This window comes from Empidonax traillii, unplaced genomic scaffold (assembly GCF_003031625.1).
Source record: "Empidonax traillii isolate 1590-97213 ecotype Southwest subspecies unplaced genomic scaffold, ASM303162v1 scaffold1180:size316073, whole genome shotgun sequence".
NCBI lineage: Eukaryota > Metazoa > Chordata > Aves > Passeriformes > Tyrannidae > Empidonax > Empidonax traillii.
This window is the reverse complement of record NW_020956373.1, coordinates 91628-113992: the sequence shown is the minus strand read 5'-3', so window position 1 is coordinate 113992 and position 22365 is coordinate 91628. Positions and strand designations below refer to the sequence as shown.

The 22365-nt window shown below is 37.3% G+C and overlaps 1 protein-coding gene across 2 annotated transcripts in view; it reads left to right on the top strand.

The window, feature by feature from the left end:
* The window catches only part of ANOS1 (anosmin 1), a 133499-nt gene that overhangs the window by 58683 nt on the left and 52451 nt on the right, over window positions 1–22365 (top strand). The window contains exons 1-4 of one of the 2 annotated variants that reach the window (XM_027905619.1): window positions 6597–6621; window positions 9674–9736; window positions 12943–13165; window positions 18714–18898. In XM_027905619.1, the coding sequence (XP_027761420.1) occupies window positions 6601–6621; window positions 9674–9736; window positions 12943–13165; window positions 18714–18898 (492 nt within the window). In that variant the 5' untranslated portion in view covers window positions 6597–6600. Of the gene's footprint in view, window positions 1–6596; window positions 6622–9673; window positions 9737–12942; window positions 13166–18713; window positions 18899–22365 lie in introns of those variants that run through there. The other variant, XM_027905618.1, reaches the window with a different exon arrangement.

The following is a 22365-nucleotide window of genomic DNA, read 5'->3' as shown; positions in this document are numbered from 1 at the left end:
ATGAACTAGTCTTTGGGAGCCAGTTTTCTGTTGACATTGATGGCCATTATTTTGACTTGGTAACAAAGAATAAAAACATGAGAAGAATCCTAGGATTATTCTGTCCTCTCAAACAAACACTTCTGCTGGCAAACTTTAGCATACCAGACAACTAAGCTATACAGATAGATACCAAGCTGTCAGTGTTGAAAGTTGTTTTCACTTTAAAAGGATTATACTTGAAACTGCTGAATTTTAGCTACAGTGTGATGATATGATTTCTCTTTTTTTTCTCCTTTTTTTTTTAATAATAATTTACTTTCCAAATATTTTATGTCAAAACAGTTCCTTCAACACATTCAGTGGTTCTCACCTTCATTACATGTACACCTTTTCTAGTAGCTTTCACTTCCTGTTTAATTTTGGGAATTAACAGCAAAGGCTACGTGAACTTTCAGAATATTTGACCTGAAGTTCTTGGCAAGGGTCTTGGTCTTTCTGGTGCCATAATTATAGGAACAAATCCTGTAATGGTACTCTCTATATGTAAGGGTCTGTCAGACTTAACTGATACACAGTGACTAGCCCCTTCCCTCTCTCTATTCCAGGAAATATTGGTACTGATCCTAAGTCATAAGGCTCCCTATATATGCATAGGGTATTGAAGGCATTCAGTAAGTCAAATTGCTAATACTTAAAATTGTGATGCTGGCACTCCTGATGCTGTCTACTGAAATGAGGTGGACGATTGAAAAAACTAAATGTTTCAAGCTCATGTTTTTGGCAAATAACAACAGTTGCTCTTCTGAAAATTTCCTTTACTCCAAGTGATAATTTGATATTAGTAACTTTGCATAACCATGGAAAGTGGTAATGCCTGTCCATGTGTGTGCTTTTAGTCCCTCCACACCCAAGTAAAATAAATACACATCGAATGTAGCTATTTGCTGTAGCAGTTTAAGCTGTGCTGCTCAACTTTGCACCCAGTCAAATTTCTCAGAATTGTTCCATTCTGCTCTGAAATAACCATTCGAATGACCTGACCACTCTCCAAAGTGCTGATAAGAGATAGAAGGCGGTTGCACCTCAAACTGCTGTAGCTTGTGCCACTAACTCTGTTTCCAAGCCTTGTAAGAGGCTGAGTAAACAGCTGTAGTCAAGGGTTTGTCCACCTCTCTGCTCAAGTAGCAGAATAGAACTTCTAAGAAACATATCAGTATGTTGTCCTTTGCTTACTTATTGGGATATGATTTTGAACATTTTTTTTCCTCTTTGTCCTTCAGAATTTTTAATTGGAAAATACTATAGGTATATTCCGCCTGGCTTGGTGAAGACTGTAGTGATTTGCTATGAGACACTGACAGTCCCATCTGCAGAAACACTTTCTATTTATTGAGAACACACTGCTTGAATGGGAAACCAGAAGTCAAACTGTTTAATGTTGGTTTGGAAATATAATTTTAAAAAGTATTTCTTATCTATAGCAGGTGATGTATCGTAAGTTCTGTATTTCACCTGCAGGTTATATACATCATCCTACTTAGATAAGAACTATTAAAAATAAATCTCAGTTGCATATATAATTATATGCTTTCTGTCTCCATTATACAGTTTTGTTATTCTTTTCATAAGGGATATACAAAATTCTGCCAGGAAATAGAACTCTCATTCCTGTTGACTGTGACTGGTGCTGAATGGCTTATATTCCCTCTTACTTTCTGATGTTATAACTCAACACAAAATGCTGTTTTCTCATAATTTAACCCTTGGTGCTTTTCATGGCAAATTGCTCATGGGGTGAGTTCCCATGTGAATTAATCAGAAAACTCTCTTAGGGTGTTCGTCTCAGATTAATCCAATCCCTGCAGGTACACCCTGCGTGACGTGTTATAATATAATGTGATAGTTGCTGTGGTTGCTGTTCCTTGTCCTTATCAGTTCCTAACTGCTCCTGTTGGAGCATTCATCTATCCTAAAACATAAGGTTACACTGAATGTTACATTGAATGTCTGAATGTTGATTACAAATGGAGGATTTTTCTTTTTCTTTGCATATATATACTTAATTAGAATAAATTAGTACCTGCAGATGATAACAAGTTCCACCTGTTTCTCGTCATCTACCCCCACCATAGCCCACATCAGGATGTCATCAATATAAAACAACAAAAAACATATTTCAAGAAATCTAACCCCCCTCAACTATTTAAAACCTAAGACCTGGATTACATTCAAAACCAGCTCTACAATTAGCAATACTTTCAGACAGTATCAGTTGGGTTCCCAGTGTACATGATAATGTCACACAATAGCCCCAACTGTAACTAATTTAATTAGGACTTGATCCTCGAATACAAAATCACTCCTTTTCACCAAATCATGATGCTCACTGACCTACAGGAGAGAAAACAGGAGAGCACAGACAGGGAACCTTTCTCTGTCATTTAACCCTTTTGTTTATTCAGTTACAAGGGAAATATGTTACTAGTGTAATTCTCATGAGAACCTCCTTAACATGAACAGAGGAGTAACTCCACATAGCCACATGAAACTTCTATTTTACATAAAAGAATTTGTTTCACAGTTGTTCCTATTAGACTTTTTAAAACTTCAAAGAAGTTTTAAAGATACGTAAACTTACATTAAATATAACTGAGTTTTAGGCAGTGGTTGTGGTTTAAACTCAGCTGACAACTAAGCCCCACACCTCCGCCTGGGTTTAGGGGTGTATCTCTCTGATAGGAGAGAGAGAATCAGAAGAATAAAAGGGAGAAAACTTGTCGTTTGAGGTAAAGACAGTTTAAGACAGGTAAAGGAAAAATTGTGCATGTGAGCAAAGCAAAACAAGGAATTCATTGACTGCTTACCATGGGCAGGCAGGTGTTCAGGCATCTTAAGGAAAGCTGGACTCCATCACGTGTAACACTGACTTGGGAAAACAAATGCTATCACTCTGAATGTCTTCCCCTTCCTATGCTGAGCATGAGAGTGTTGTACAGGGTCCCTTTGGTCAGCTGGGGGCGGCTGTCCCACCTATGTCCCCTTCCAGCTCCTTGTGCATCCCCAGCCTGCTCACTGGTGAGCTGGGGTACAGAAAATGATGCTGTGTGTAAGTGTTGCTCAGCAGTACCAAAAACATCCCTGTTATCAATACTATTTCCAGCACAAATCCAAAACATAGCCCATACTAGCTACTGTTAAGAAAATTAGCTCTATCACAGGCTAAAACCAGCACAGAGCTAAAATGTCACACTGATTTCTAGAAAGTTGACAATTATTGCTTTAATGATTCAATCTGCTAACGAGGGAGGAGAGAGTAAAGAGTAAGAGAAGCAAGACTGACTTGGTGTAAAATGGACCTCACAAAATGCTGAGAGGCTTTTCAAACAACATGTATCAACCTACAAGCAAATATGACAGCTACTGGTTCTGAAGTTAAACCCTTCTCTTTGGATTCATGGATTTTTTCCTTTTTTTTTTTTTTTTTTGGCCTGAGTAACTGACTGATTTGTTAGGTCAGATCTACCTCTACTGGTTTGTTTTAAACAGGATAGATGTGTACAAGGAGGTGCCTGACCCGTTAGGGCGTGTGAGCACCTGAAATTTCTCATACCTGAAGTGCTGCAGTGCCTCATCTTTGGCACTTGATTGCTAGGAAAGGTACCTGCAGCTTGAGTGTGATACTGTGATACACTCACATGCAGAAGTACTCAGATGAAGCCTTTAAATCAGTCTAACTATTGAGCATGGGTTTTGGAGAGCATTGAGAATGATCCAGTGTGGAAATGAGATTCATTTACCTGCCTGTGTAGAATTCTTTACTCTTAAGTGCCTGAAATTCTCACTGCATGTAGATTCTGTTTACATGAGCTTTTCATTTTGTAACACAGTCACACCTGTGCATTCTGGGTCAGTAGATAGCCCATACCTTATTGCTGGTCAGAGATTTAAACTGGAGATTAAAAAAAGCAGAACAGGGATCTTTAAAAGAGTTTGTCTAACTTCAATTTCAGAACCAAACACTTCTTTTATTTTAATATACAGAATTCAAGTTAGTTGCCTTGAATCTACAGAAGGAAAATAACCATCTTAAAGTTTAGGAGGACATGCTTAACCACAGAAAGTTGAGACATCAATGTATAAATAGGTTTTTATAAAATAAATTGACAAAAATGATGCATGTTCCTGAAGTGGACAGCCAGAGTCCTTCAGATAGATTCACTGGTCTCATCCTAGGATGCTTTTTTAATATTTCCCTGCAAATTGTTAATAAGTTGTGATTCTTACCTACTTTTTCATGTAATTAATATTCTCCTGTTGTGCTAAATTATTTCCTTATAGGCGTAGTTTTTACTATTACACTACTATTGCTATTAGATGCAGAAGTACCAAATCAGAATCACGTGTCATATTAGAGAATCTAATTTGGTCTTTGCTTCTAACAGTAATGTAAATATGGATATTTCTTTTTGGCATTAATAAATGTGTCTTCTTGGAAGTGAATGTCTGAGGACTGGTTTCTTTGTGTGTATGGATCTTTTGGAAAGATATAATCCAGAACTAATGGGAGATTTTTTTTTAATTGATGTGACAATTTTTTTAAAAAAATTATAATCTTCCTGATGCATCTCCTTAGTTTTATCATGAGAAATAGTTTCAGTAAACTCATCCTGCATCTCTACAGTACAGTTAAGAACAAAAGTGATAGTTTAAATTGTTCAAAAGATAGTGTTTTTTGGGATGTGATATTGCTAATACCTAATATTTTTTACCAATCTAGCATGCTACTGATTGGTTTAAACTGGGTAAATATGTAACTGTGCATTTACTGTTCTGAAATCAAAACGTTGCATGCTTCAGGCATCTCACAGTCCCATTTTTGAGAAACAGAAAGTAACAGTTCTGTTCCTATTTGTAAACAGCAGATGAAGATTAAAAAAACCAAAATCTCAAAATAACTATTTCTCTCTTGCTGCCTGTTTCTGTTTTGCATTTTACTGCCACTGTGCTGAGATTTACAGATTCAAAATCACTTTTCTTGTGGTTCCTTTGAGTGCAGTTGTAATTTAAGCATACCCATCACAAAATCAGTCTCTGTAAATCTAATGAACACAATATTCTTCTTTACTTTGGCTAAATTCCTGACTCAAAAAATGTTCTCTTCCTAGTGCCTGATAGTGAGCACATGCATTTTTCAGGTACTTGTCCTCATGACACAGTAGATTATTAAGAAAGGTGTTTGTTCCATTTTTTTTTGTTCCCAACCATCTCAGATCCATTTAATTAAGTTCCTCAGGACAGCAAAGCACTTAAATATATGTTGTAAACATAAGCCATTCATTTCTGACCTTCCTGTTGGGAGCAGCAGTAATGATGGATGATAATGAAAAGAGTAATTACATTCCAGCTATAACACTTAAATTCCATTGTTTTTATAACAATTTGCATATGACTTGGTTTCCACTCTGAAGAAAAAACCTTTTTAGACAAAAATACTGTTGGTAGACTCTTCTGCTCTGAAATAAGTAATTTTTTGGTGTTTAAATAGCTATAAATATGTCATATGTAGCTATTTAATTTAAATATAATGTTTGAATAAATACACAGTATTTGAATAAGTATGTATTTCCATATTTAAATGAAGTTTTGCAATTCATTAGACTTTGAAAAGTGCTGTGTTGGTGTAAATCTCTTCCATTCAGGTCAAAGGCATCCTTTCCTAAGAAAAAGTGTTAGTAAGCTATTTTGAAGATCCCTTTACTAACTAATGTAAATGGCATGCATCATATGCTAATCTCCCAGTTGCTTTATTTATAGATTAAAAATTAGAACAGGAAAGACTTCTCTAACAGGGCCCTTAACTGCAAATTTTTTTAAAAAGATGAAATAAAAAACATGACCCAAAATATTTTAAAGCAATAGCAATCCTTTTTCCTTGAATGAAACAGTACTTTGCTCTTGTTCCTAATTCTATGCAGTCTAAATATCAACAGGTCTGTAGTAGAGTGCTCACTGTTAGCAGTCCCTTTGGCTTTTGATGAAATTGTTTAGTATGAATAACAACTCCCCAGCAGCCTGGATGATAAAAGAAAGCCTGCAGCTTCCAGATTTAACCACTGGAGATGATGAAATAAGTACATAAGGAGGATTTGATTTAGCAAGGCCAGTGTGATTGACACCCCTTACCCTCTGGTGATTGCCACTGGTCTGTCACGACTGGTTCAGTGTTGTGTTTCACGTCTTGTCCTGGACCCAGCAGTACAGAGCCTGTGTGGTGGTGCCAGGGCAGGGGGCAGTGGTGTCTCTGAGCCACCAGGCATCTGCCAAATGAACTGCTGGGATGCTTCCTGTGCCACTGCTCTGCTGCCTGCTGGTGGTCTCCCATCTTCATACCTAAGGTTACCTTCTAAGGGCAGGTGGTTATGTCTGCAAGCTGTTTCTTATTACACAAAGCAGAGCCCAAACCAACTGCCAGCTGCTGCTCTGCCTACAGTTTTCCTTGTCCTGAATAGAGGATTTCAGCATACTTTTTAACAGACACACACACATTTACACTAATCCAGAAAACCTGAACGTGTTTCCCTGCAGGGTGGGACTAGTTTTCTCATTAGTGTTCTAGGTATGTTGAAACTGTTCTTATTGGTGAGAAATACTGTATGCTTTCCTCTCAGATGTTGAGGCTAGCTAAATGTAAGCAGAATAGCTCCTGTTGATCCAGGGAAGCTTTGGGTCAGTTATATTGATATTATTAGAAATGTAAAGTTCAAGATGTGTTCTTTATTCTATGAAGACTTGGATTTGAGGAAACAGATATTTGTGTCACTAGTTCTGACTCACGTTTTCTTTATTTTAATTTTTATTGTGTACTGAACAATACCTGTCACAAAACCTTCAACTACTCTTGATGTAAGGTCCAAATCTTCTTTTTCTTGAGATAGTTTTCAACTTTGTTCTTGCCTGGAATAGATGGTCTAAAAAGGAGGGAAATCCATAGTAGAGGAATAAGTGTTTTACTATTGTACTGTGCAGAGCACTGCAAAATGTATGTTCTTAAGCAGTCTCATCTTGATGCAGATTCATAACAAACCATATCAGAGATGAGGAAAAAAAACAACACAATCCTTGCAGATAAAAGATAACAGCTCAGAGTGCCATGTGTAGATGGGACGTGAAAGTTTAATAGAACCAAGCAGGCAATAGTTTATGAGGACAGAGAGTTTATTGGAAAGCTGACTGGAAAAAGAAAATTTATGTACATGATAGCCCTTTTTCAGAGCTAGCATGTATATAACACTTTGGATTTGGAACACATTTCCATCTCCATGTAAGAAACATAAGGAGAACATTCTTTGGGGGAGAAAAAGGTCTCTCTCTGCCTGAGATTATTTCTGTTTAGAGGATATAGCTCATCAGACAGTGGGGGGTATCTCAAGATCTAGGCTGATTTACAATTTAAGTCAAGGATTCAAAGGTGAGACCTGTATCCAAGCTTCCAGTGTTTCCAGCTACCCACTTTGGGGTAACCTCATAATAGGGTAGCTAAGAGGATCAGTGCACAAACCTCAGTGCTTGTGAGGTGTTCTCATCTTCATCATTGCAAGGTTAATAACAACCTTTTTAGTAAGACAGTTCCAGACTCTTCTACTGCAAAATTTCTGTCTGCTGGGAGTTGTTCCACCAGCAGAGTGGTGCAGCTCCACTAAAGCTGGGCAGTTGGCTCCTGCAGCTGCTCGTGGTGCTAGGCTGGCCCAGTGCTCAGAGGACTCCTCATACAGCAGGAGTAGAGATTTATTTTTTAGTGTATGTATAGGTAAGAGTATGTACCCTAATCAGGCCTGTAAGAGCCTATGGAGGCCTTATGGCTGGCTACATCATCTGTTTTCCTTGGCATACTCTGAGAGCAGTTGGATTTCAGGATACTGCTCAGCCCTGGTTCATTTTGTCCTTTGAAGTGTCAGAGTTGAGATGCCCATTATCTCTGCTTGCCCTGAGGCAGGAGGTGCTGGGGCCCAACTGAAAGTGGCCTGGGCTGTTGTGTGTGATTACTGAAACAGAGCAACAGCCAGACGGCATCAAGTGCTGAAGCCTACTTACATTGCAGATAAAGACATCCTGGGACAAATGCCTTGAAGAAACCATCTGAATTGTACAGCGTCTTGGTATTTCTTTCCAGGAGTACCAGCTGCTTTGCTCTACAGCCTGCAAGGAGCGTGGTCCAGTCAGCATGAACTTGGTCTTAGCTGTTGGCTGAAGATCTGTGGATATGCTGGTTTAGATACACTCTCCGTGGCTGCACAGCAGTGAAACTGGAATTCAGAGAAGGCAAGGACATGGTCATCCTGACAGCCTTGGGGATCACCAACAAAGTCCCAGAGTGGTCAAAACGTCTCCCATTTTGTCTTTACACCACTTAATGCCTCATTAATTTTTGGATTAAATCCGTCAAAGGAGGAGAGTTGTAAAATGGCATGACAGAGGAGTTGGGCTCAAGTGTGCAGTAACTATACCACAGGAGAAACAACACTCTGGAATTAATAAACTTGCTGACTTCAGTGACATTTTATAATGTATCCTTCTAACTACTCTGTGTACAACACACTGTGAATTTTGAAGAGCTAGAAATTGAGTCTGGAATACCAGAATATATATAAAGAAAATGCTGTAGTGCTATTTTTCTTCCCGGAGATATGTAACCTCTGTTACTAATGGTTTTATTATATTTTTAGGCTATGTTGATAGTAAGAAAAATGCTTAATGTTGGTTTTAGTACATTAATGTACAGGTGTCCAGCCAAGATGCAACCTATATGTTTTCATGCTTGATTTTGAATAGTATAAATCTAATCCAATCTAATGCTATGCATAAGAGAAATCATATAAATATTGCGTTGCATGTCAAAGGCCTTTCTTTTTGGTCCAGTAATGTCTTTCTGCTGTTACCAGAAGGAATAGGTATTATAAAATCACAGCAATGCCAGTGTTTTCCAATATCTTATGTTTAATAAAGGAAGAGAATAGTTTTCTGGATGTGAATCTGAATTTATGTTTCAGCTGCAGTAAATGCTCTTAATAGTGTGATTTTTCTTTTTGCTATGCTGTGAAGCTTAACTCTGGTTTGCAGAGTTTCAGTCTCAACTCTCTATATAACCATTGCAGTAGAGGTTGAAGGTGAAGTAATGATAACAGACCAGTGAACATTGTCTGTTTATACAGAAATAGCATTTAAACCTCTGCTGAGTTTACTCCATAGCTTGATGAAATAGTTTCTCGCTTGGGTAGGCAATGTGCCTGTCTAATCTTTAGTGTGGTTGCTGAGGAGAAGATTTAACTTCCTGTACTTCTGTGCTTTCACTACTTAGAGTAGTGCTTTTGACATTGTCTCTGTGATCCAGTGATATGGTGTTAAATGGTACTAAGACTTAGGTTCAATAAGTTGGAAAATAGGATGGTATAATAAACAAGTGAGTTGATTGCCTTGCACTGTAAGAAATACTGAATATATTTCTTGTATTCTAACCATAGCTTGTTGTGACCTTGCTCTGACACCATGACTCAATGACACAAACTTTTCCCCCAGAGAAATGGATTATTAACTTGCTGTAGGCCAAACAAACAACTGCAGAAGAAATGGGGTTATTTGTGGTTGTTTATTTCATTCTCTTTCTGACACTTCTCTACCTCCTGACTCTTCCTAGTGCCTGGAGCCCTGCAAAGAGTCCTGGGACCTGAAGAAAAACCATTGCCAAAGCTTCTGTGAGGTACGTCAGCCCAAGGGCACGCTTTCTTACTTTGTTCTAGCAGTCTCTTTAATTTAAATTATTAAATTATTAAGCTGGCTTCAAGGAGCCAGCTGAAAAACATGGGATTTTTACAGCAATCACCTTCATTGGAAAGAATACACGTATAAAAATGTAGCCATGTTAATTTTGAGTTTAAAAAAAAAGAAATTATTTTTTGTGACCAAATGATTTATCTCAACTTTTAACACTTGGTCCAGTCACACTTGAATAGCATCTCTCAGAAACTGCTGTTAAATCCCTTCCATAAGATGCTGTTTCTACCACTTGCCCTTCTATCTTTTCTGGCCATGCCTAAGAAAAGCAGTCTTTGTTTAAAAGATAAAATGTCATTGTGTAAAAAATTCTTGTGCAAGGTGGCTAGAACAGATGGCTTTCCTGCATGTGAAAGTCAATCTGATTTCTAAAAGAATAGTTCTCCAGGAGTAACTGGATTGTGGACTCCACGTTCAGAAGACTGATATCAAAACACATAATTATTCAGGAACAAATCTTCAGAAAACTGTTTTTGGGTCATGTTTCTGAATAATCTGTGAATAAGCAAAACATGAATCAAACTAGAACAAAGAGATGGTTTTATTGGATTTGAAACATGGCTCTGTTGAGTTGGTGGAAGTCAGCTGTTACAGTTCTTAAAAGTTTTTTTAGTTCAGAATGGAAATATCATCTCAATACTTGATTTTTTATAACTAAATCAATACAAAGGTAAAAATTTATTCAAGTCTGTTAAAGTGAATCATTATGAATGTTTTAATCTTTTCCTATAAAAAACATAGAAATTACCTTAATTGATGTACTATCTTACTGATACACTGATTTAGCTCGTCTCCTTTTACTGTGGACACTCCTTTTCTGGTAAAAGAGCATGTCATGTTTAAATGACTTTACGCATCATGAAGATGATTAAGAAAAGCTGTAATTTCAGCTAAAAAAATTTAGATACAACATCGTGTAAGTGGGGATTATATATGACCTATGTAGTTACATGAGAAGACAAAGTAAAAGTTTCTCATGAAAACCAAGACTTGTAAGAGTTTTTCAACCCTGAGTATTTGCTACTTCTTCATATACAAAACTCCAGGGTAATGTAATAAAGCAGTTTTAGTGGATCTAATTTATGTTGTTCTTTTATATCAATCCTCACTCAGACTGCATGTTTCCAGATATGAGTGAAAATATGTATAAAATTGGTTTAAAAGGAAAACATTTGTAGAACACTGTTCTATTCTAGTTAAAAACTGTGAGCATCCTTCTTTGATTAGTGTTTTGTGGTTAAAGCTAAATTTGGAACTTCAAAGGCCCGTAATGAAGAGCAGCACATTTAGCAGCTAACTGAAAAATGAGCTGTGAAATAGGGTGAGGAGGAGAAGCCTTGAGGACGTGTTATGCCTCAGGGAGCTATAACATTTTTAATTAAGTAGCTGCAAATTTGTGATGTTTTAGGATTTGAAATTAGCTTCACACACACAAAAGCCCGGGACCACTTTCCTTTCTCTCAGGCTCATGTATACCCCATAGACATTGACTGAGTTAAAGGAGGATGTTTTCCTGTGAGAGTGTTTTCAATCTTTTTGTATTTTATAAAAAATCGGGAAGCAATAATTTATCTTTGTGTTTCTCAAGGTCCCTGCTGGGATATTACTTCTTATCTACTGAATGAGTGTGCTACTGAATGTTGAAGGGAACCTTATGTGTGAAGAGGAGAAAGAGTTTATCTGACTCCTTTTTTTTTTCCCCTGTAAATTTAGTTTCTGCTGGTTTAGCTTTTTAACTGGCTAACCATGGGATCAGGTGCATTCCAATGGGTGGGACAGCTGGAGTGTGTGTCTGAGAATCACTGGGGTCAGCAAGAGACATACGGACTACTTTTGCAGCCTCTAGGCTAATTAGGCCTGTAACACCCAAATGCAACCTTAAAAAGCCCTATTCAAAGATTCTGGACTGCTCTGTAGGAAAAGATTGGAGACGTAATGTAGTGGCACATTCTTGGACCACAGTGACTTTGGAGAATAAATTGACACATGGATTGTGAAACACCTGGGCCTCGATAATAGCCAAGTCTTTCTCATTTTGCCAGAAATATGAGAACAGTAAAAACAAGAAAGTGAAACATTTGAATATGGAAGGAAGTTTCAGAAGTTACATGAATAGGTGGACAGAAAGTGGGTTATAACTCCTTTGTAGCGGTAGGAACCTGTAAATCAGATCTGTTGGGGTGGAAGGTTTTTGATTGTTCTAGGATAGACAACTATAGACAACCCCAGCTGCAAGGGTTGCCCATCTGCAGTTCCACCCATCACTTTGAGGGAATCACTTTTGCTGGTTTTGCACCAAACTATACAAAGAGGAGATGTAATCTCCATGTCACATACAGTATTCTCCCCAGGATTCTAGATGCTATTTTAAATACAGTTTTAAGTGGACCTTGCAAATCTCTCAGTAGTGCATGTTATATAATGTCTATGCATTGAAGCAGCTCCTGATATCTAGGGCTAGATTTCTCCAAGAAGTAGCATTTACTTTGATCTTTAATCAATATATTTAAGGCTTATTTCAATTTGTATTTTCTGCTGATAATTTTATCAGAAATTTAGTTCCAGTCAGTGAAGAGTTATACAATTACTAATATGCTGGCAAGAGCAAAAAGATGCTGCAAAATTTTCTAAATCTTCTCTTAGCCAACTTAGTTCAAACAGTATAATGACACAAGATTTCCCTTATTTATCTAGAGTGGCATTACATCAGATATTGTGGTGAAAATGTTACAAAATACAGAGGGAAGAATGTGGGGTAGTCCAAAAAAAAAAAAGGCAGACTGTCTGACCATTGCTTCCCCTTTGTTTTGGGAACGTTTTTAATCTGTCATTGAGCAACTTTGTACCCAGCTAATGCGAGGAAAACAAGGGAAAGCTGGCAGATATAAACAGCATTATTCCATTAAATATGGTGGTCTTACTTGAGAGAATTCATCATTCTGTACTTGGAATGCTTTTTTAGAAGTGGCTTAAGTATCTAAATCTTCAGGGATAGTCTTGCAAAAGCTGAAAGTCTGAATATTCCTTTAGGAGATCTTGGAAAACTTACAACATTTTTTCTTTGGTGTTTTTATATTTTTTTGTTGTTGTTGTTCCCATTGAAAACATTATATACTTTTGTTTTTCTTTTAGCCTCTTTTCCCCAAGAAGAATTATGAATGCCTAACTAGCTGTGAATTCCTTAAGTACATCCTGTCTGTGAAGCAAGGGGACTGCCCAGCACCTGAGAAGGCCAGTGGTTTTGCAGCTGCCTGTGTTGAAAGCTGTGAAGCTGATAGTGAATGTTCTGGAGTGAAGAAATGTTGTTCAAATGGATGTGGTCATACGTGCCAAGTTCCAAAGAATCTGTACAAAGGTAGAGAATATTAATACATACTCAGACTAGGCTAATAACTTCAGGCTGTAACAAAGTCTCCTAGTAAACCAGGACTTTCGTTTTCTGAGACTTTGTGTGGTTGGGAAGAAAAAGGAGAGTTGCCTGTAGACATGTGGCTGCACAGTGAAAGGCTGGAAAGCCAGAGAGAAATGCTGCTTAAATTTCTAATTTTTCCCCCCCTTGTGAAGTCCATGTCTGGAAATCTGTGGAATGTAAACATGGCTATTAAGCAGAACAAACTTTGCAAATTTAGGTGAAATCTCAGTTTGATACAGATGAGAGATAATGCAGCAGAAAAATATTTAATGATATATAGTTCAGGTCCCATTAAACACAAATAACACTTATTATCTGTAAGCCAAGCATGTGGGACTACCACGTAGAAAGTGTGAAATAATCTGGTAAAAGAACGGATCAACACAGTATATTTGACATTGATGTTCCTAGTGACCTAAGAACAAAATAACGAAAGATTATAATACCACATTATATTAATATTATATCACATTAATATTATAATATCACAATATTAACTCATTATTTAAATCTAAGGCAATCTTATTTAAAAAAAAAAAAAAAAACAATTTATTTGAGTCCTGTAAAAAAAAGGATTTTTTTGAACATCCTTCAACAATAGAATATAGGCTAAGACATTATTTGCTTAGACAAATTCCAGATTCTAATTTACTGGAATTAAAAAAAGACTTATACATGGGAATACTTGAAAAATATGCTCCTAATCATTAAAATAGGCATTTGTGAAAGGCATATTCTTGTTCCACACAGTTGGTATGTTTTGTTAGAAATCTATTCTTCTTCATTAGTGATAAAAAATAAATATTATTCACTAATCAGTTATTAATCAGATATCATGGGCTCTCTGTGGGAGCCTAATCAGCAGAACTCTGAACTAAGCTCCAGGCTTAGATCTGAATCCATGCTTATTTCTATCTGTGGATGGAAACATGATAAAATATGTGAAGAAGATGGTGATTTGACTTCTGAGATCATTGTTCTAACTGAAATGTTAATGAATTTTTTCAGTGTCTCTAGAGATGAGAATGTATGTCAGAAATAATGTGCTTTGACTTTTGAATTCTGTCTTTGAGTGTACAGTGTGGGTCATCAGGAAGCACTGTCTTATTTACTGACATAAATAGAGCAAATTTGGTCTAGAAGTCATAGAGTTGAGTAACCATAAAACTCATGAAGGTAGTACTCAAAGTGTTTTGAACAGCAGGCAATCCAGATTTCCAGTGCAGAAAGGGAATTCTCTTGTTTCCAAGATACTTTAGAGCAGGCCCTTTAAAACTGTAAGGAATTAGTACACTCTAAAATACAGCACCTTTCAAAATGGAAGTTATTAAAATGTATCACTTATTTATTTTTTTTTGTCGTATTGAGACAAACGACCAGAGACATAAACAGGCATTCATGTTGTTTATGTAATGATTTACATGATCGAGCTCCATGCCACAACTGCAAAGCATTCCAGTAAATGTAACAGCTGGAAAAGGTAAAAACAAAACAAACAAATGAAACAAGATTACATGCTTCTGGAGCTGACACAGAATATGAGAGGTTATGACACATTCTGTAACTGCACACTGGAAGGTCTACTACTGTTTAGCCTGATTATGTAGGAGCAGAACTAACCTTCCCTATCATCTTATCACTGATCTGCAGGAGGTGCTTGCTTGTAAGAGCATATATGTCTTGCAGAGGAAGGGCAAGCTCAATACCCTACTGCCTTCTCAGCTGATGAATTCAGCTAATTAGCCTCTTCAACCTGTCTTTCTGCAACAAAAGACAAATAGACGTGGAGCAGGCTTGCTATTCATTTCCTCCAGGGGTAAATGACCTTCATGTCACTAAGGAAGAACAAACTCTGCAAGCATGACTGAGATCTAGTGAATAAGTTTAGTACTTATTCTTATCATTTTGACAGCACTCACAGCTTGAAAATGAACTCAGATTGAATCTGAGTCTGCAGAATTTCCTATAGTTTTACTGTTGATCAAGCTCTGGAGATTAGTTACAACAGCAGATATAAAATTCCCATCTGATTTGCTGGATTAACAAACTGAATTTGCCCTCTAGGATTGAGTGCTAAAGCCCAGTCCTAAAAGAATACTGATGTAAATACACTGCCACTGAAGACATATTTTTCCCATGTTGTTGGATTAACATAGCCAGTCCATTATCACTGTACTTTTTCATCTCTGTTGGAAGTATTGCTAATTGGTTACAGTCTTCATATATTGATTTCCCTTTACTGAAGATATGATATGTTGTTTCCTACTTCTCTCTCATCGGCCTCACCTTCTTTACGCCATCTCAGCTATTAAAGAAACACTTCAGAAAGTGTCCCTTCTCCACTCCCTACCTAATTTGTTTGCTGTATGGACATAATGATATTATAAATAACATTAATTATCTAAAGTAGATTTGGTACATTAGAGATAGATAGGGGAGCAATAAATCTACCTAGAAATAAACCAGTTTAAAAATGCTGAAGAAAAATGAAGGAATAGAAAGGAATAAAAAATATGTGACCAGGTTCACTTTATGTAATGTGCACATATGCATCCCCAGCTAAGGACAAGGACATGTATATTTTTTTACGCTGAGCTGGTGGCAGCTGAAAAAGTTACCTATCACATTTTTCCTGTTTCAGAAGTAGTGGTCCCTCAGATGTGATGATGCACCTACTTCATGCTGTCTAAACCAGACTAACTATTTTACTCTGAAATGTGTAAGGGGGCAATCCATACAGCAGAAAAAACTACAGATCTATGTTAAAAAGGTAAACTGTGAAGAAAAGATTATGACATTTAAAGGGTGTGATGGTGCCAGATGGTCACCCACAGTTTAATAACTCTTTTCATGCTTAAAGAAAAATAGTTTTCTATTAAAAACATAGTGTACAATTTTATAAGTGTCCATCTCTGAGTTGTTGAACAACTGCGTTTACAATTGTAGCGATCCCATTTACCCTTTACTGTCCAAAAGCCTTTCATGGGAACTCTGTGAATTCTTGGAGATCCAACATTTAAGATGTGCCATTTGTGATGGACCATTGTGCACTTACTTTTCGTGGCACAGAGATGCATGTACTGTTTGAAAGACACCTTTAGAAACATTTTTCCTGGACTCTGTTATTGCACATGTACAGCGATCACTGATTTGAATTCTTTGGTTAAGCTCAGCAGACTTCAGAGGACTAATTTGTTCCAGCATGAAGAAAGAGCTGACCATTTACATAATAAAAAGCACATTGAAGAGTAATTGGATCTTCACATCTGGATATTAAATTGATGGTGCTGGTTCTACAAAAGTATTTTAAAATGCACTTGTGTAGTGCTCTCATTGTTTGTGCTGCCGCGCTCCATCTGCACACAATTACATAACACTAGAGAGGCTGAGATACTTGCAATCAAGTGAATCCAACTGCCCCTAATGCAAAGCAGATGGAAGTTTTCTTAACATGCAAATTGTAGGATTATTGTATATAATAATTAAAGAAGGATTTCCGAATGTGGAAATCTAAACTGACACGTTCAGTGATGTTCATTGTATTAGACTAAGAGTGCAGGGTGTTGAAGGATATCGAGGTTCTAAACTGTTCTAATAGCTAGATTTGGGAGCCCCTGGTGGTCTAGTGGTTAAGGACGCGGTGCTGTCACCGCCAAGGCCCGGGTTCGATTCCCGGTTGGGGCCACTCCCCGGGCAGATGGAGCTCGTTAGCCCTGTAAGGCAATCCATCTATGTCCTGAAGACCTCGCTGCCACCGTCCAAGCTCGCTTGGCCCCAGCAGATGAACCTCAGGATTAAAGGGTGGGTTCAGTTCCGCGCACACTGTGTCTCACCTAAAAAATCCAATGCGCAGGCTGGAAGGTGCAAAGACCTTCCCCAGTTCTTCGTTCGTGAAGACTGGCCATTAATAGCTAGATTTAGGTGCAGGATTGTTTTCAGGTTGATCTTAGGTTTCTTCAAGATCTACAAGATCACTTTTAATTTACTTGTAGTTACTTGTATACTTGGATTTTTGAGAAGATCTCTTAAAATATAAAAGCAGTTTGTTTGCCTGAGGAAATTCTGGTATTCAGACATCTGTGGCAGACTGAGTAGAAAATGATTTATCGAACCAGTACATATGGCTGGACTTATGTGGGCACCCATTGAAAAAGCAAAATTAAATTTGGTACATACAATAACTTGCAAAGAAGGTTTATATGCCAACATAGAAATCTTATTTGTGGCATATCCTAAAGTGACAAAATGCTGCACATTCAAATATATGTGTTTCTAAAGTCTGTCTTGAGAAATGTACCTAACGCTTGGATTTGTTGATTTAATCAAAAGATGCCAAATTTGAACAGTTGTTTTTTTCCCTTCAAGCTACTGCAGATGTTTTCAAAAAGGCAATATTACCAGCAGTATAAACAACAGGAATAACAATTCTTTGGTGTCACTGTGTAATGAGAAATTACAGTAATATTTTAGAAAGACATCTCTTTCTCTGAAATGCAACAACTTGACAATATACATTAGATATAATATATCTATTCCAAGATGTCTTGGAATTACCTTTCCTAGATCACTCTAGGGAAGAATGGAGAGTGACACATCATACATTACAGCTGCATGTGAGTCAAGAAGATCATGCTGCCATGGAGAAGCAAACAGCTTTTTAAAGTATATCAGACTAATGTAAAATGTGTTAAATAATTATGCTTCACTAGTTTGCACTATTAAGAACTTAGACACAGTCTGCATGCAGTTTTAGGCTTGAGTCTGGAGAAGGGGGTTGGCCAACTGAAGAGTCTCCAGAGACAACTGCAAGAGTGAACAGAGGTCTAGAAACACAGAGAGGAGATGGAATGCACTGTGGTTATTAGACTGAAGAAGAAAACATTCCAAAGCATGATAATAGTCTTGCGGTACATAAAAAGCTTCTCCACAGATAAAAGAAAGAATCTGTTCCCTACGATCCATGAACATCTTGGACCAGTATCAAGTTTAAGATGCATCTGAGGAGACTAAACAAGGTAGTGAGAAAGCTTTCTCATAGTAAGAATAGAGAAGTAGTTGAACAGATCACTATGTGATCCTGTGGAAATTTTGTTATTAGATGTGTTTAGAGATAAATTAGGTGAAAAACTGAGCAACAGGTACAGCTGATTCTGCTTGGGATTAAAGGGATTTTTTTCCAGGTTATCAAAGCTTATTTGGGAAATCTTTTATGCAAGATCAGTTTTAGCTTACTACTTTTAGATCCTTCAGTTTTTTTAATAAATTAAAGGAATAATCTTGAAGGTTTTTTAAAAAGAAGTTTTAGTGTTTGCAGAGATAGGTTAGCTGTTAACATTTCTGAAATTCTGTGCTTATCATTCTTCCCTTTTGCCTTCTCACCGAACAGCGATCTTTTTTATTTAACTATTCTTTTATACAGCTTCTTCTACAAATGGCCTAATTGCATCTTGTAAATTACTCATATATTTTTGTCTGTACATTCCTACTACAGGTGTTCCACTGAAACCCCGGAAAGAGTTAAAATTCATAGAACATCCCTCTGGAGACCTGGAGGTGAAGTGGTCTTCAAAATTCAATATTTCCATTGAGCCTGTGATCTATGTTGTTCAGAGGAGGTGGAATCAAGGAATCCATCCAAGTGAGGATGATGCTACTAACTGGCAAACTGTGGCACAGGTCAGTTCTTTGCAAGCGATATGGATCCCTGGCTTCCAGACCATGATCTAAAGGTCCTCTTCAGATCGGAGAAAAGATAGATCACTTACAGGTGGGGAGGCTTATGCTCAAAATACCCTAAGGTTTATGTTTTCAAAATAAGTTTATTTTGTAGGTTTACTCTCTATAAATAAAAATCTATAGAACTAGCCAGAGGCTTGATTTTCGTGAGGCGAGTGGGTAGCACTTTCTTGCAAGCACATATTTATGATCTATTCAGATGGGTATTCCAAAGTCACAAGTCTCTTGAAAAATGTATAATTAGAGACCAAAATCCACCAAAGGCAGCGCGTAAGAGACAAAGTCCTTTTGTGGTCAGTGGGACTCGTTGCACAGTGTCCAAGGCATGACTTGGGTCTTATCGAACCACAAGAAATACAACTGATGAAAAGGCCATTGATTTTTTTTTTTTCTTTTTTAGTAAAACAGATAGTGGAAAAAAAATACTTAAACCTTTTTCCTTTTTAACATTGTTTTTTATAGATGTGACCCTCCCAATTCAGCAAATTCTATGATGTCATGCTCTTATCACTCAGAGCAATCCAGACTGAAAATGTAAGATTCATGAGCAAATGTTTCTTAATGAGAAGCAGCCAACAGAGCATAAATTTTCACTTAGTTCTTTCCCAGTTTCAGTCTGTTTTTTAGCATGCTGACAGTCCACCTGGATGGCAGAATTCCAATCGTTTATCTTACTGCTTCACCCTCATCCCTCTTGACAAGAAAAGTAAATGCTGATTTTGAAAGGATCTGCAAAATGTCATTGTAGCTAGGAAAAAAAAAAAGAGAATAAGTAGAACCATCCACACAATAAAGAATTTAAATTCTGTGACAATTGTGCTCTTTCTAAATTCAGATTGTGTAGGAAAATGCTATGTTTTAATAACATAAAGCTTGTGAGACTGAACACTCAGAAGTGAATTTCTTAGCTTCAATATGGTGCTACAGGGAGCTGGTGCTATGTTGGAGTCTTGCTCAGGAAAAGTCACCTGCAGCAGAGCCTGATGAAACCGTGCTTGTGCAAGCCCAAGGGAACATGCACATCTCCAAACCTGATAAAGTCACAGTGACTTAGTATCTCTCAGCTGAGGTACAGGTCTTGAACCTTCATTCTTCCTATCCAGCAAACAACCACCTGCCTTTGCTACACGGAAAATACATATAGCAGAAGTGAGCCAGGTCTGAATTACTCCTCACTGTTACCATGCCATGTGTATGTGCTACAGGCTGCTGTGCTTTTTCTCATCCCAGGAACAGACCTCATGCACATTTCTGGCAGTATGCACCTTATATACTCCACAGCAGTGGAACATATGCAAACATATACATCTACAGGAGAGAGTGCTTCAGAAACATGTTCCTGTGCAAGAGCAATAGGAACCCTGGCAGCTGCCTTTCCTGGGGGTCTGTTAAATGTAGGCAGAAGGGGCTGAGTTAATCACTGTGGCAGGAGATGCCTCCTCTAACTGACATCTTTTTGACAACTTCACCGTCCCTTCTGCATCAGAAGAGACAAGAATTTGATTGTGTGCTGGACCCCACTGGGTGTGTCAGTTCAAAGCATACTTCAGGATGCCTGACTGGCTTTCTGGACTGTGTATCCCTTATGGGACATGTAGGCTGGGCACCCTTGAGGGGTGCAAGTAATCAGAATTCCTCTCTCTATCGAGTTGTGTACCACCATGGTGTTTGTAGTTTTAGCTATCCCACCAGGCAGTCAAATTTGTGTGGCTGCTTGCAATGCAATTTATTTTGCAATGTCAGCAACAAGGATGGATATCCAGATTGACTAAAGTGACTCTGTGTGCAGCCTCCAGGCTTTTCTTGTGTGCATAACTGAGATTTTTTTTTTTTATATGATTCCTCAACATTGAGACCTTAATTATAGACAAAGGCTGAGAAGAGCTCAGCCATTCATCTGAGAACTCCTAGAGTATCTCAGTCCAGGGGAGATGATGCTGGCTCTTGCATTACTCTGCAACTTAAGCTTGAGACCATGTAAAAACAAAGATCAAAAAGGCTGTGGGTGAGGATCTGAATTTCTCTATGGCTATCCCCATACATAGTGTAATTATGCAGTTATTGTTTGCATCTTCTTATAAAAAAATTTCGTAATGTTTTATCAGAGTTTCTCATCCAATATTTTAGTTTTACTGACTTTTCAAGAAGAAATGGGGTTATAATTGTCAATAACTTAAACGTGTATAATTTAAAAAAAAAACTTACTGTTTTCTATTGCCTTTGCAAGAGCTAATTTGCAAGTAATTTCTCATATCACATAAATTTTTACTTGGTGTTGAAAAAATAAATTTGAAAAAGTTTGTTTACTTGGTGTTGTGTCATCAGGTCTTTTTTATGCTTTCTTTTCAAGGAAGAAGTCTCAATCTATTATTTCACTATTTTACTCTCCAGTTGCATAAAGAAAGCAAACACGTTGAAAACAATTTCAATTATTTTTCACTTCATGAAGAAAGAATTTTTTTAACTTTAGTATTTGAACATGCATTTTTTGAAAAACTTGATGTAATTAACCATTTGACTAATTTCCATTGGTTAATATAAAAACTGTGGAAACCAAGATGCTAATTAGGCTAGTTGGCTGGGATGTAGATTGTCCTAAGTTTTATGCCAAATTTCTTACACTACTGTGTATAAAGATTTAACCAGCTGAGCAGGAACTGCTGCACTATCCCATGAGAGTACTGTATGTCTTGTGAACAAACTTATTGTTCTGTTTGATGCTAATACTTTCTAAAAATAGTAGTATTACTGTTTACATTGGAAATTCAGGTGTTAATCATATTAATGTAATTAATTAGGTTAATTCAAATATGCCAGGTCAGTTGTTGTCAGAACACATCTATGTTGTGTGAATGCATCTCAAATATATGTATAAATATGAGCAAACAATAATTAAGTACACTTATTAGTTTATTATGTTTTTTTAAAAATAAGGGGCTGTATTTACTGATAGCTTCATTGTGACAGACCTTAGTTCTTCACCTTGGAAGTGTCTAAATTCTGTGGACAACTAATTTTTTTTTTTTTCCTGAGACACCTAAAGTTCTGGTTCTGAGGATCTCAGGAGGGTTCTCAGTCCTTGGCAGTGAGATATCTCTGCTGGAGCTAACCACCAGTCCTAAAGGTTTCTTTCTCCATCTCCCAGAAAGGGCTTGCTTTGGTAAGCATTCTTAGAATTCCCCTTAGGATTTGTGTGGGATTGCATTCACATGAAATAGGGGAGATCTGCTGTCCTTTGATAGAATAGTGGATACAGCACTGTCAGTTTTCTTTTGTATCAGAGGAAACATAAACACACATATGACACTCTGGATGGTATCCCTTCACTCTCTGAAATGCAAATTCTTTTATCACCATGCTTTGTTTCCAAAGGTGTAGAGCTGTAAAATCAGCAGGGTAAGGCTGTA